The sequence below is a fragment of the Cyanistes caeruleus genome, chromosome 13, assembly GCF_971803275.1.
Source record: "Cyanistes caeruleus chromosome 13, bCyaCae1.hap1.1, whole genome shotgun sequence".
In the NCBI taxonomy this organism is placed as follows: domain Eukaryota; kingdom Metazoa; phylum Chordata; class Aves; order Passeriformes; family Paridae; genus Cyanistes; species Cyanistes caeruleus.
This window is the reverse complement of record NC_141713.1, coordinates 17,331,956-17,346,510: the sequence shown is the minus strand read 5'-3', so window position 1 is coordinate 17,346,510 and position 14,555 is coordinate 17,331,956. Positions and strand designations below refer to the sequence as shown.

At 39.9% G+C, this 14,555-nt stretch overlaps 2 protein-coding genes across 11 annotated transcripts in view; one reads left to right on the top strand and one right to left on the bottom strand.

Moving 5' to 3' along the window:
* NRG4 (neuregulin 4) overlaps positions 1-14,555 on the top strand; it is a 45,256-nt gene that overhangs the window by 21,144 nt on the left and 9,557 nt on the right. The window contains exons 1-5 of one of the 2 annotated variants that reach the window (XM_086849418.1): positions 3,057-3,108; positions 3,359-3,501; positions 7,063-7,236; positions 8,208-8,262; positions 12,274-12,367. In XM_086849418.1, coding sequence (XP_086705544.1) covers positions 8,253-8,262; positions 12,274-12,367 — 104 coding nt within the window. In that variant the 5' untranslated portion in view covers positions 3,057-3,108; positions 3,359-3,501; positions 7,063-7,236; positions 8,208-8,252. Of the gene's footprint in view, positions 1-3,056; positions 3,109-3,358; positions 3,502-7,062; positions 7,237-8,207; positions 8,263-12,273; positions 12,368-14,555 lie in introns of those variants that run through there. The other variant, XM_086849417.1, reaches the window with a different exon arrangement.
* The window catches only part of TMEM266 (transmembrane protein 266), a 102,545-nt gene that overhangs the window by 79,351 nt on the left and 8,639 nt on the right, over positions 1-14,555 (bottom strand). For 2 of the 9 annotated variants that reach the window (XM_086849348.1, XM_086849349.1), the window contains exon 1: positions 2,950-3,038. The gene's annotated coding sequence lies outside the window, so the exon portion shown is untranslated. Of the gene's footprint in view, positions 1-1,553; positions 1,683-2,285; positions 3,039-4,801; positions 4,919-12,842; positions 12,996-14,555 lie in introns of those variants that run through there. The other 7 variants (XM_086849346.1, XM_086849353.1, XM_086849352.1 and 4 more) reach the window with 7 other exon arrangements.

The following is a 14,555-nucleotide window of genomic DNA, read 5'->3' as shown; positions in this document are numbered from 1 at the left end:
TGGCAGAAAGGAATCCAGCTCAGTCTCCTATGTCAATTTTGATTTTGCAGTGCTCATAGGGATAAGTACTTTTTCTGTTAGTTATTCCCATTGTCCAGGAAGCAGTTTAGCTGAGCGCCACCATAACTGAAGTAACCCCATTTGTTGCTTTCATAAAATATGCAGTTTTGTCTTACATAACACAATTCAATTAATTCTTGAGCTATTTCCAGGTGATGCAACTAATTTAAACACATATTGATGACACAAAATTTTAAGAACGTAAATTTTAGTCGTGTCGGGATCTCGTAGGGCAATGCTGTTTCTCCTCCTAACTCTAACTAATCACAGGTAGTAACAATGAAACCATGCGCTTCATCGTTCTGGAGATGTTGCTAGTTTTGTCCCTCCTTGCTAAAAGTAACCTGTGATGCACTATTACTGCAGTGTCAGACTCCACAGTGTAGAGACCATCAGAGACAAACAGCAAGCTGCCAGGTAGCCAGGTTTGGCAGAGTCACCACTGAACCCAAGCTGGTGTAACAGCACAACAGTACTGGGGGCCAGGAGAGGCAAAGTGTAATGAGCTGCAAGCGTCTTGTGCAGGGCACCTTCAGATCTGTAATCAGGCTTACATCCAACTAACCTTTGGGAACAGGCACAGAGAGAGGGGAGACAGCTACACTGTGTGTAATGTTCTGCATTTATGCTGTCAGTCACAATCTGAAAACACTTCAGTTGAGTAGCAGGCTTGCACTGGTACTTACACTGCAAGCATATGTAGTTCACACCTTAATTTTCTTACTGGCCTCTGCGTAAACCAGGTTGAGTTCAGGTATTTATCTCACCTAGTACAGTTCTGTGGCTGAAATAGCTGATGTGTACTCTTGCCTCATGTCCTTGCTGTCCACTGCTGTCTTTAGCATAATTACTACCTGCTAATCACATCAAACTTTGTGCAATTCCCACCTCTTTTCACCCTTGAGGCAAAAACAGCATCTTGCCCTAAACAATTTCGCAACACCTAGCATCAGGACAGAGCTGCAAAAATTCCACTTTGTTCAGAAATATAAAGGAACGAGTAAGATGAGTATGTGCATGCATTGCTTCAGAAACGGGCTCCTCACTCACACAGTCCCCTCACTGACTGGAGGAACACTCTTCCCAGCATTTAGGAACTGTAACACATTTGAAGCAGCACACCCTTGCTTCTTATTCTGCATCCTCTGTAAATGAGGAGCGTTCCTCCCCTTCTCTGCACAGAGTATTCTGCCTCACAAGACAGACATTGATCACAATAGCAAGACACACGTTTTTCCCGTACAAGACACTGGGTGCACAAAGCTAATTGCAGTATCTCATTACAAAGCACCTATGTGCTACTATTGTGCAGTCTAATTTATAACCCCCACCTAACATGACTATGCTAGCAATAACCCTTTAACAAGCGTCCTGCAGGAACTTGCAGCATCTCCACAGAAGCTTTCAAAAAATGATTATCAATACTGTTTCACCTAATCCACACTTTGTTAGTAATGTTATTACAGTACGTTAAAAGTACACAGGTTGCTTACCCTTCTTTGTGCAAATTCCAGTAAGAAGTGCTGCAAAAATAGCAGGATTCCTAAGAGTCACATAGCAAGGCAGTGGTTTCTGACCATGTGCCTATAACAGGTGCCCTGCATTCAGACAAATGAGCCTTCTCTGCTGATTGCATTCACAGCTGTAAATACCCCTACACAATTACTCATTTGACTTCCACACATACAATCTTCTGCAGCTGTTACAATTGGCGTCAGGTGCATGCTCTAATACAGAGCTTGTAGATCGGTTTGCTCTTATACCTGCACATAAGAAATTCTGGAGACACACTTAGCAGAATCTTTCCCTAACTTCAGTTTACTAACAAGCTTAGAAACCATGCATGTTCATGTACTGCTACTTTTAAGAAAAGTTATTACGACATACTGTCCCGTTACAGCTCATCAATTCCCACAATTTAGATTTCACCACTACAAATCTAACAAAAAAAGGCCTATTAGGTTTATTACATTTTATGGAAGGCAAACCGAAAATTCCCTAGTAAAGAGCACTCTAAAAGGATTTTGATTCCAGAAAAGAAACTACTATTCCTTTTCTCACTGGGGCAAGCAATGATGCTGCTCCAAGACAGGGGTTTTTCAAGAAGCTATGCAGCACCTTACAGATACAAAGTACTCTTGCGTGAAGACACTGCTGAGGCACCACGCCGTTGGGTGGGTTTGCACACACAGACAATAAAATCAACTTTCACGCTCAAGCATTACCGGGGCTGCTCGTATTCGGGATGTGTACATCAGAAGTTGTCCAGCCCTGCCCGTCCGGAGGTGCGCGGGCCGCGCCGACGAGCGGTGCCGGGGGACTGCGATGCTTGAGGCGCCCCTCAGCTCCGAGAGCCCCCCTCAGCCCCCTTCACTGCAGGAGTAACGCCGCTCCGGCTGCGACACCGCGGCCCCGCAGTACAGGCTGACGCGACCCTCACACCGCCCCCGGCCGGGCCGCGGTTCGGCTGATCCCGCGTGAGGGGGCTCAGGCTCCGCCGCAGGCCGGCCCGCGGCAGAGCGCCCTCAGGCCCCCGGCCCCACCGGCAGCAAGTTGGCGGGAGGCGGTGCCCGCCGCCAAACTTTGTCCGCCGCGGAGGGGATCCCCCACCAGCGCGGCCCCCACCACCGCAGCGCGGGGAGCCCGCCGAGCCGCTCTGTCCGACCCCGGGGGCGACAGGGCATGCGGCTGCCCCGGGAGGCGGAGGGACCGGTGTCTCCGAGCCGCGCACGGCCACGATGGGGCACGGCGCAGACCTACTGCCCGCGCCGGAACGCGGTACGGTCCCGCAGCTCGGGCACGGCAGAGACCCGCTGCCCGCGCCGGGGCGCGACAGACCCGCGCTGCCCGCGCCGGGGCACGGCACAGACCGGGGCTCCCCTCACGTACCTGCCGCCCGCGGTACCCGCTCCGCCAGCGCCCGGCGCGCGCCCCGCGCGGGACCGGCGGCCGCGCGGGGAGGGAGCCGGGAACCGCCCGCGCGCGATCCCGCGCGCGCCTCCCGCCGTTACTGCCGGGTCGCCGTGGAAACGCGAGGCCGGCGCGCGGGTCGGTCCGCGGGAGCGGAGGGGGCGCGCGTGCGTCCGCCGCGCGTCACGCGGGCGCGGCCGGGCCAATCGCGGCGGCGGGCGGCGCGCGCTGTAGTACTACGGGCCGGGAGCCGAGCGGCGCCCCCGGCCCCGCCCCCGCCGGGCAGCGCCGCCACTGCCGCGACCCCCGCGCCGGGCCCGCGACCCCCGCCCGCTGCGGCGGAGCGGCGCAGAGCGCTGCGCTCACCCCGCTCCGTTCCCTTCCCTAGAGGCCCGCATTACATAACGGCGCCGGAGCGAGCAGCTGCAGGATTACACCGAGCGGATTAGAGATTACGTTGATTCAGCAGATTGTCCTGTGCATGTTTGAGAAAGATTACACCGGCAGAGTTAAGAATACCCGTTTGCTGTGGTAAGCCGTGGTTTAAGTGGAACAAATTAACTCAATACAAAATTAAATGCACAAATGAGAAAAAGGAAAAAAAAAAAGAAAAAAGAAGAAGTAAAATGCCCCAAGGTTAAGAACGTGCTTTAAGTGAACAAAATAATCTCCCCTATGCTTTGGAACAGCTGCTGTTAGCAGCGACCAGCTAATCGTGCTGGATGAATGTTAAAAAATCAAAATCATTGATAGGAAGACTAGTTACGCTCGATTCGTGATGACTGACACGTGAAATAAATATCTAAACTCTCACGACACACATTTTTAGTAACTCGAGATTATTTAAGTGGCACTGATCTATTTTATTATGTCACCGTGTGCTAAACTGTCCCCCTGTATGTTAGGCTGTATTATGGATGTTTAGAGTTCCAGTTACTGGATCTCAGATTATTGACATTTGAGAGCTAACATTATGAGGGACACTCCATCTACCACTGAGGCATGAATAAAAATTAACCATGCAGAGACAAAATCAAAATTGCATTCATTTCAGTTGATTTCTTACAAGAGTTAGGGATGAAACCTGGAAGGAAAAGTGCCCCAGGAGAAATCAGTAAGCACACAGAATGATAGAAGAGTGGTGGGGTTTGTTTCCCAAGATTGATAGTGATTTTTTAATGCAAAGTCTTGTAATATTTAATAATTCCCCTCACATAAGCACACACAAGCTTGAGACTGGAATCTCTATCTCAAAATTACAGATTTGTAGTATGACTACAGCAGTTACATTGGATAGAAGCCTCAACTTTGTAATTTTGCCAACATCTGTATGAATATCTCATACAATAGAGATGGGGTTTCAGATGGAAATTTGCAGTTTGTTGCAAACTGCCTAGGAAGTTTTGGCAATGGAAAGTTTTCCCTGAAATTCACTGTAATGCCTCAAATTTCAATTTCAACACCATTACAAGAATTTTACCCCATTTTAGTATATAATAAATCCTAGACATACTCTAGTGGATAAAAATGAAAATGTAAACCTAAATTTTTACTGAAAGGATTTCTAAGATAAGAGGACTCAGTCATTTGTTGTAATTTCCAAAAACTGCAAGGGAAAGAACTTTGAAGAACTGTTTTCAAAAAAATTACCCTGTCAACCAAAGCACATTGAGATTTGTGAGCTATTTGTCATCTGCCTTAGCTTCCTGTCTTTTGTCAGAATTTCCTGGTATTGTGGTTATTCCATCCTAATAGAAACTTCCAGTGTGTAAATTTGAGTAAAATATTGTTCTTATACAGATTTGTTATAAGATCACACCTGGAATTCTACCTCGTAGAGGTCCTCATTTTTTTCAGGCAGTTTGATGGATTTTTTTCTGATGCTTGATGATTTTCTATGCTCAGGTCTGTTATGAACTTCAGACACTGAAGGTATGAGAAGTTACACCTAGGTGAGAAAAAACAGACTCCTTTTAACAAGACTTCAGGACAGTTCCTGGTTCTTGGAGAAAGTACAAGGTGTAGACTACTGACTGCTTGACAGATATCAAGGACATCTCAGAAGGAAATCTATATTTAATCAGCATACCAAGCAATTTTTAAAAATTTTTTCCCTTCATTGTTTTCATGACACAAATATTTGAGCTCAATATTGGGGCAGAATGAGATTTTACCTTTTTTGATTTTTAGAAAGAATACATAACGCAGTAAAATCACATTTTCAAAGAGAGTTATAAGGTGCAACTTAATCTAAATGTACAAACAATATATATTTGAAATAGCCACATGACTGAAACAATCTTCTTTAATTTGGGGGAGAGTTTGTATAGAGATTAATTTTAAGAATGTTTGAATAGCAAAGATCCATAAACCAAAACCCGAATCATTATTCAGTGCTTGCTTTTCATCTGCCTGTGCTCATCAAGACTTACAGGTACCATGGATGCTTAGGCCAGCTAGCCAATGAAAGTACACAAAACCAAGAGGCAATACAGATTCTGATTTAAATATATGGGGAGTAAAGGACACAGGTTCATTTAAAAACAAATCTAATGAGTTCAAGACTTGTTCCAGTATATCTCAGTATACACAGGAGACCTAACTTTAATGTATAATCATTTCAAACAGTGCATTACTAGTATTAATATCAGTTTAGATGACAAAGATGAGGGAAAAAAGATAGAACTGATAAGATTTTTCAACAAGCTGGCACAGAGCAAAACAGGCTATATTTTAAATTTTAGATTAAAATACTCTTAACTGGATATGGAAAGTAACCTTTCACAAACTCTCAAAATACATAGAGTGCACACACGGGTGTGAGTTAGAATCAAGTTTAGCAACAATTTCTGCTGTAGTACTTCCTTTTCTTTCAATATATCATCTTATTCTCTAATGAGATAGAGAATCCAGTTCATTCTTTTTGGAACACTGATACATACTTGAACTCCTGTTCAGAGTGCAACACCTCAGAGAAAAACATCTAAATAAGTGATTACCTAATGATGTACTTTTCAGTCTTAAAAACAAAGAAGTCAAAACTGTGAATGCTGTCAGCAACACCTCTTAAAAACCATCTTTAGACCTATATTATGATACTTATTATCAGAACTTAAAAAATAAAGTTACGTTTTCACATTGGTGAGGAACTATTTTCATTCCCTCCCTTTGCCACCCTTTATTTCCTTGAATACACAGGCAACAAAGTTAGAAAATAAATAATTAGTAGTCCCACAGCCTTCCTCAAGCTGTCTTGCTCTCTGCACTCATTTTATAAACAAATTTTCGTACATGGAATTAGTCCTAGTCCCAAGAGCTGATGAGTTGCATAGGACATCCGTTTAACACACTGATGCAGTAGAAAACTGTCAGCTTCCCCTAAGGGATTTTATGCCAGATCATTTGATTTAAGCATCCTCTGAAAAAGTTTAAGTTAGACCAGGAGCAGCACCAGAGATACCGAGGTACATACTGGCAGTAAGGCGAAGAAATGAGATGTGAGGTCTGCAGTAGAAAAAGTCAAGATTTTGTCAATTCAAGGATTCGTATCCTAATTAAAACTAGTACAGGAGCTAGTCTGAAATTTAGATTATGTATCTTGCTTACATTTTATGAGAGCTATTGGATATTATACAGTTTTTTTTAGCTTTCTGTGAAAAGAGAAACTAAATGAACAAAGACTATTTGCTCCAATAAAACACAAATTTAAATCCGATTTTTGATGCCAGTGTAAAATATATGTATGATACAATTTATAGGTACTACATTATGTGAGTATTTTGAATTTAGCAGTAAACTCTAGAACTGGTAACCCTAGAAAAATATGCAAGTGATCCTGTGAACATGATGGGGTATTACCCTATTCTGTTCTTGGCCCCTGTACACGTTAGTCTTTGTTGTAACCTCACCCACACTGCACTATACGAAAATTTGAAACCTTTTTAACAGCACATACAGAATCCAGATCTTGACTGCTAGAAAAATGAATCTCCAGGATGACTTATTTATTTTAAAAACAGGATTTTAGTTCTGAGGTGACCCCTGTTTATTTGTGCTACGTGCTATGTTAATTGTTTTTGGTTCTGTACACAGAGCAAAGCATAGCTGTGAGGCAACTCAAGAGGACGCCTTTGGGTGGGGACCTTGCTGTTACAGCCCAGTATCACAGGGAAGTGCCATTTCAGATTTTCTTGTATGGACAGGACACTTCAAAAGCTAGAGAAGCCACCTGAGGTCCCATGAAATCCAGAACCATCTACTTATAAAGTAAGTACAAATGCATTACACCTTTGAAATGGGCCTCTACAGAAAGTCAGCTTTTTCTTAGTTAAAGCTGCAGTATTTCAACTATTTCTCATAAAGCTGGTAATTTATTTTATTTGATCATTTAATGGAAAAAAAATCTTTCTTTCAATATAGGACAGTTTGCTTAAATATTTACTTTACATACACTCTGAAGAAAGAATGAGCAAACAAGAAAATGTTCTATTATGTTAGACTTGTTCGGTAACCTATTTGGTACAATAAACCTTGACTATACATAACAAGAAAACAGAATATAGCAAGAATATAGATGGTTATAGAGTTGGCATGTCTACAGAATAACTTTCTTTTAGCAATGTCAAGTGAACATTGGTTTCTGTCCAGCCAGAGGGTTTCTATTGTAGATTTTAAAAATCATTATATAAGTTCTGATAAATTCACAGCTTATATTACTAACTTCACCTAACATCCAGACATGAGGAACATTCAAGTGAAACACATATTCACTCTGAGAAATGACAAATTGGAATGTTCTCATTTGTGGAATGGAAGACTTCTACCACCAAGATCTTACCTGACTAATTAGTAGTCTGAGGAATGGTTCAGTTGTGTGCACTGTCTTTCAAGGTGCAAGTGTCAATCTAATTAGCTAGCCAGGATCAATAAGACTGCATAAATATATCAAATATTACAATTCTGAATAAGCATGGCAGTTTTTAAAAAGTATTCATTGTTTAAACATGCTTTAGTCTGAATTTAGTTTTACTCTGCCTTCAGGGATTCACTGAACAGCAGACTTCAATGTTTGCCATTAGCTGTGAATTAATGGAACTTATATATAACAGTACATTACTGTCAGAATGCAACAGATGTCTTAGCAGAAACACTGAAAGTTGCATTCCAATAGCTATTTCTTCAGGGGAAAAGACACCAGTTTTAAAAATTGCATGCTTAATTTACATGTTTGTCTTTAGGTGCTGTTCCCTCTGACTAAGAACAAAAATTGTTGTCGGAATAATATGCGAACAGGTAATTTCTTCCAAGTTTTTACTTGGACACATACATCTATATAATTAGAATTCATTAAAATTGCATTGATTTTGATAGCTGCCACTGGAATTGTTACAACTGCTTTGCAGAGATGCTATCCCTCACTAATTTACCAGCCAGTGGTACAAATTCTGAAAGGAGTTGTTTGCTTTGATCAATCCTAATATTTCAGTTTGTGATTAATTAGCAGGCAGTCCAAAGTTGCTTACAAGCAAGGAAGCATCCATCAGCCCCCTTTTATCTTCCATCAACAATTCCCACTCCTCTCTCTTCCTTTTTTTGTGTTAATAGTCTAGTATTTTAGCCTCTGGACTAGGCAATACAGCTGAGCCAACATGTGGCTTATCAATGCCAAGAAGTGACTTGGCTCTTCGGGGTTAAAGTGGCGTTGAGCCTGCATTTGGTTTTTTTTAATAGCCAGGACAGTCAGGTTACAACAGTTTAAATGCAAACAGACCAGACAGTTTAGGGACACAGCACTGTACCAGCTACTAGGAAAAAAACTCTATCCCAGCTGAAACCAGGACACCTGCATGTCCTCAAAAAGAATAATTAGGAATAAGTGTATTTAGAGGCTGCTATTACCTCTGTCAGTTTTAAGTACTCAGTCTAGCATTAGAAAGAACAACCTCATTTTATTCCTCTTCAGTTCTTCCACAAAAACCCAACTTTTGCGTCCTACTTCTCTTTAATCTCTCACATAGAAGGGGGTATCAAAATACATACTTACGTGTTATGTACAACATACATTGATAGAGATCTATTAATTTCAAAGCTAAATCTTTTGTATTTTTTAAATTGCCCATCATCTCTTGACTTGTTAAACTTTTCTGTCTTGATTATGGAGTCTGACTGTAGTGTACATTTGACTTTCAAAGCATACAATTTGCATTTTTAGATTAATATAATGTATTGACTTACCTCATGAAAAATCATGACACATTCACCAATGCTAATGTAATTGTGTTTTGGCTTGTATTGAACCCCTTCTGATTCTCCAGTATACTCTTTTGCATCATTGACTATAGAATTAAAGGGATTAACTGGTGCTTTCACACTTTGCTGTTAGAAATACAGAACTGTACCTTTGAAATTTGCAGCAAGCTACTGCACTTCAATACCATGTGTGTGAAGCACAATAATACCTATTTTGGTATTGTAGAAAATTACAATTTGTTAGTAATATTTTTTCCTAGTGTTGAAGCTTCTTGAATTTTCTTTTATTGTCTTCTGTAATTCTAACATTTACTTTATACTGTGTTACTCAGTTTTACTAATCAATAGCAAAGTATTAATACACAAAATAGAATTAATGAAAAGCACAACTGGATGGAGAAAGGGGTGTCTGATCTAGGTGGACATAGAGATTTCTTCAAGTTTCTCATTACTGCTAAAATTAAGGTTACCATTTTTCACTTAGTATTGGAAGAAAAGTCTATCTCTAGAAAGAAATAACCTATAGAAAAATTGTCTGTAATTACAATCAAAAAGGTTTCAAAGGCCTCCTAGGCACTTCTTGCTCTCTCTCTCTCCACCTCTCTCTCTTTTCTCTAATAGACCTAAGAGAAAGTGCCTGAGGTATTTTGCCAGAACAGAAATGTCTGGTTGGGCTGCAGAGCTGGTCCTTGATACAAAGATCACACCTTAACAGCATTCACTCTCCCAAATGTTCCAAGGCCCGAATGACTAGAGGCATTTAGCATTCTTCAGTACTCTGCCCCTGTGCCAGTGTGAGACAGGTCTATTTCTGCATAAAGATGAAGGAATAGAACCAATAAGGCAGGATTTTAAGGAGGTTAACAAATTCTCATTAATTCTCATGAGAATTTCTTTGAAACCTTTCCATGAGCTGTTCAAAAGGATTTTTCTGCGGGGCCTACCTTCTATCATCTTCCTGTTCCATCTGGTAGAATTTCAACAGTTAACTCCCTCAGACACTTAACAGAGTTGACAGCAGGTCAGAGTTGGGAGTTTTGTTTTATTTCCTTGATTCTTGAAATTGTACAGGTACGCTGATACACTGTTGATATGCTCAGTCCCCTTTCTCCATTCAAGGAAGGGTGTAGCCTTCAATTGAATTACACTCTCACAGGAGGTTACTGTTAGTTTTGAATAGACTAAAATCAAGTAAGTTGTAGTTCTTGTTTAAAAACCTCCGTGTTTTCTCCTGTTCCCATTTTATTCCTATTGCAATTGTACAGTTACCCATAGAAAATATTTTTTTAAGTCTTTTAATTGTGAACTTGCAGTAAATGAATTGCCAGCAGATAAGCACAGAAAGCTTCAGAGTTAAAATAAATTTCCATTTAATTTCTAGCAAGGTAGGACAGAACATGTATTTCTGAGCAACAAGGTCAAACATGAACAATTTTTCTAGCCCTTCTCCCCTCCTCCAGTTTCCTAATTTATCTGCACACAGGCAAGAAGGTCCAGTTACCATTTGGATGCTGGCAGTGGTATTTGGATTCTGGTAACAGGAACATGAAACAGAATTTCTCTTGGGCCCTGGGGTATAACTGTCTTCATCTTAAAATAATGTAAGGACTTTACTCACACTCCTACAATATCAATATCCTGTCACAGAAGGGGAAGAATATAGGAAAAAAGGAGAGAGTGGAACTGTGAAAGCCGGCCTGGAGGACAGCAGGATGCACAATAGTAGTAGAATAGAAGCTAATAGAAGCTAATAGAAGTAGCTGAGCATTTCTGCCACTCTTAGAAAAGCCTGGCTTATTTTAGATAAGAAGCTGTAGAAGGTCTCTCTAGGGTAGAATGTCTTATGGCCACACTTCTTACTTTTTTTTCTACAGGAATAAAGGGGAACCCTAACTCTTTTTCTGGGAAGGACAAATAAGAAAACTAAGATCTTGATTCCTCTTAACTCTAGGTTATGTATAGAACATGTCTTCTATACCTAAATAGTGACACAGCAGAATTCTTGTTTTCAGAACTTCTGGGAGAAATAACAGCAAGAACACCTAAAGTGTGAGGTAACACATGACTATCACCCCTGTGATGTCAGAAGACTGCTCTATTTTTGTTTTGATTGAGATACTGTGGTTTCATAAGATGGAAAGATGGAAGAAATATGTAAAAAAAAATAAATAGATGTATGTATATGAAATTAGTTACTGATGCATTAAATGTGTCATAAATATATTCAGTCCAGCTTCCAAATTTAGACTGCTTTCAGGAAGAGTGAAGTGGTGCAGTTAGATATGCTTTTTAAGCACAAAATGGACAAGTGCTGCTACAAGTGCCAACATTAGCGTCCTTTATTTGGGGTGTTATTAGAATGCCTAATTATGTTTAACACATTAAGAATTCATCAAAGAAGCCTACTGAGTTAGGAAAAATCCTTTTTGAGATGTGTGGAAATAAGATTGTAGCCAGCAATCCTGTACATTAGTGAGTGCTTGCAGGCTGTCCTCTGGTTTGGCTATTGAGAATAGGGGTGGGGAAACCTGGTGGTGTCCCAGTGTGGTACAATTGAGCTTTAATGCAGCCCAGTGCAGTCTCAAAATGTCCTGGCCTTTACCTGGGACTGTTCTGGGTGTATCTGGAATAACTGACTATTGCAGGATGTAGTTAAGCTAAAGATAGTTTGGTTTGTCCTGTTCCAGTGGCACAGACTTCACATAGATCATCATGTGAATCACTGTTCTCACTATGGTGAGTGGTCATGAAAGGCATAGGAAGTAATGAAGAATTCAAAAGTTTCCCTCACTGCAAGAGAAAGTGTGGTTTATTCATCTAATTTAGGTGTTTCATGTCTGATACAGTGATAAATTGATCTCTTCTGCATATTGTTACATGAAACTGTTCTAAAAACAGTACTCTATGTTGCTGGTCTGGAAGGCAAGACCTATATCTTTTCTGCTCATAGAACCAATTTGATGGCTGGTTTTATTTGTGTGGTGGTTTATTTTTGTGTTTTTTGAGTTTGAAGTCTCTATTTTTCTCAGTGTTTGTTTTGGTCTTATTTTTAAGATCATGAAGAACTCTGTGGCACCAGTTATGGATCTTTTTGTCTAAATGGAGGGATTTGTTATATGATTCCTACTGTATCCAGTCCATTCTGCAGGTCAGTGAAACTAAAGTTTGTGTGTTTAAGTATTGCACAGTAGCTGTCTAAAGACTGTTTATCCATTTTCCTTCTTTAAGGAATCATTGCTAAAGCATTAGCTAAAAGAAAATACCAATTACCTATCACTTACCTAGCTTATAGAGACATGGCAATATGAGAAAAAATAAATGTATATACTTGTTGTATACTTGCTTGGGAGATGGAACAGTATTCAGTTACATATGCATTCAGGATTTCTATATTTAGAGCCACATTTCCTCATTTCAATACAGAAAGAACAAAATACCCTTTGCCTCATGGAATATAGACTGTGGGAAAGGCATTCAGAAAGGCAGAGTACAGTTTTTCTTAAAAATTAATTGTATTGCAAAAATTCTTGTAACATAAAATGGCCTGACCTGAACAAAATGCAGAGGCACAAAAAATAATACAGTCTTTTAAGGGGAGAAAGAGGATGTAATTTAAGACTTACTGTGTTCTTCAAATCTTGCTGAAATACTCAAAGAGCAGCTTATAGCAACAGCCAAAGACTACTTGATAAAGAAACATCAAGGCAGCAAATACAGATACTTCTCACACGACTCCATAACAGAACCATTCTTCCTTTTGAAGCCCATGTAGCAAACTGGAAAAGAAACACTTCCTGGTTTTGCATGTGGATACATTTCCTGCATAAATACTGCCCTATCTTTTTATTCTCTGATTTACCAAGACATAATATGCTAAATAAAACTGTCATTTTTCAGTGTCCTGCATTTCCTAATTCTGAGTTATTCATCAAAACAAATTATGGTTGATTTAATGGGTTTGCTTAACAAAAAAATAGGCTTTCAGACAAATATTACATATGCTTAAGGCTATTACCTTTATTCTTCCATGGCAACTTCTGTTCCCTCTTCTGTCATGAGCTATAACTAATGACAACCGAATAAAACAGTTGAAGAAGGAAACATCTTTTCCCAGATGCCTAATTAAAATATTACTTTCTTTTGTTTGGGACAGTTCAATCTAAGTACTTAAAACCAAGCATGCAAACTCATTTAGTTAGGGAGAAAAGAGGCAATTTTATGGCGAATGTTCACTGAAAAATATACACAGCATATTACTGTCATCATTCAGTGTCACAATGAATCAGATCCAGAAGTGAGATTAAAGCTCTGAAGTGCTGTATGATGATTTATTCTATCTGCTAAACCTTGCAAGCTTATGCAATATAAAATGAATACTACACAAACAAAAAGTAAAATATGTTGAAATACATGGAGTTTTTTCCCTTAGAATTCCTATTATTTCCTATTATTGTGCATAAATGAAAAATGAATGGTTAAACTAAAGAGCAGCAGTTACACAAATTCGAAGCACCCTCTTAGCTACTGCTGGACTGTGTAACAAGGAAGATTTATTCAATGCAATGACTATAAGTATGAAGTAACAAATACTCAGAAAAATCTATTCTTCAGGAGCACAAGCTAGTCAGCATAGGTAATTTCCACTTTAAAAGCTCCAAATGGAGTAATTTTCAATTCAGGTACTGTAGGATTTTATAATCTGCTGAAGCAGAAAAGTAACATCTTAAGAGCAATTTTTTTCTACTCAAGCAATCTTACTGCATTTAAATTATCGACTATTTTTTTCTGTATCTAGTGGTTGATTATGAAGTTAGATGGGTTTAAATAGCAGCATTCTATTTAAGCACATCTTCATTCCAAGCATGTTTCTTAATCAGTCAGAGAAGGCTAATTATAGATGAGAAAGGTTTTGTTTACACACAGATATCTTAGTAATCAGCAGTGATGTGAATAGAAACAACAGAAAAAATGCATCACTATTCAGCAGAATTCAGAAAATATTTGGTGCTTTGGAACTTCATGTCATCATCACATATTTGCACAGTTTCTTTGATGAAGGTTTCTGCCAAATCCCTACCAAAGCTCCCCAGTGCTCTCAATGATCATCTCCTACTGAAAGAAAACTCAAATCACTTTTTAAAATCAAGGGCTGAATGATTGTTAATTAAAAGTAGGAGATGGAGAAAGAGCAGACTAGCAAACTGTAAAAATACCTTAAACCACATTCTCCTTCACATGGTACTCAGTTACACAAATGTGTCATGCTCAGCAGAGTTAGTCCAGATTACCCTATGCAACATCACTGGAAGTAATTTCACCATGTGACTATGAAAAAT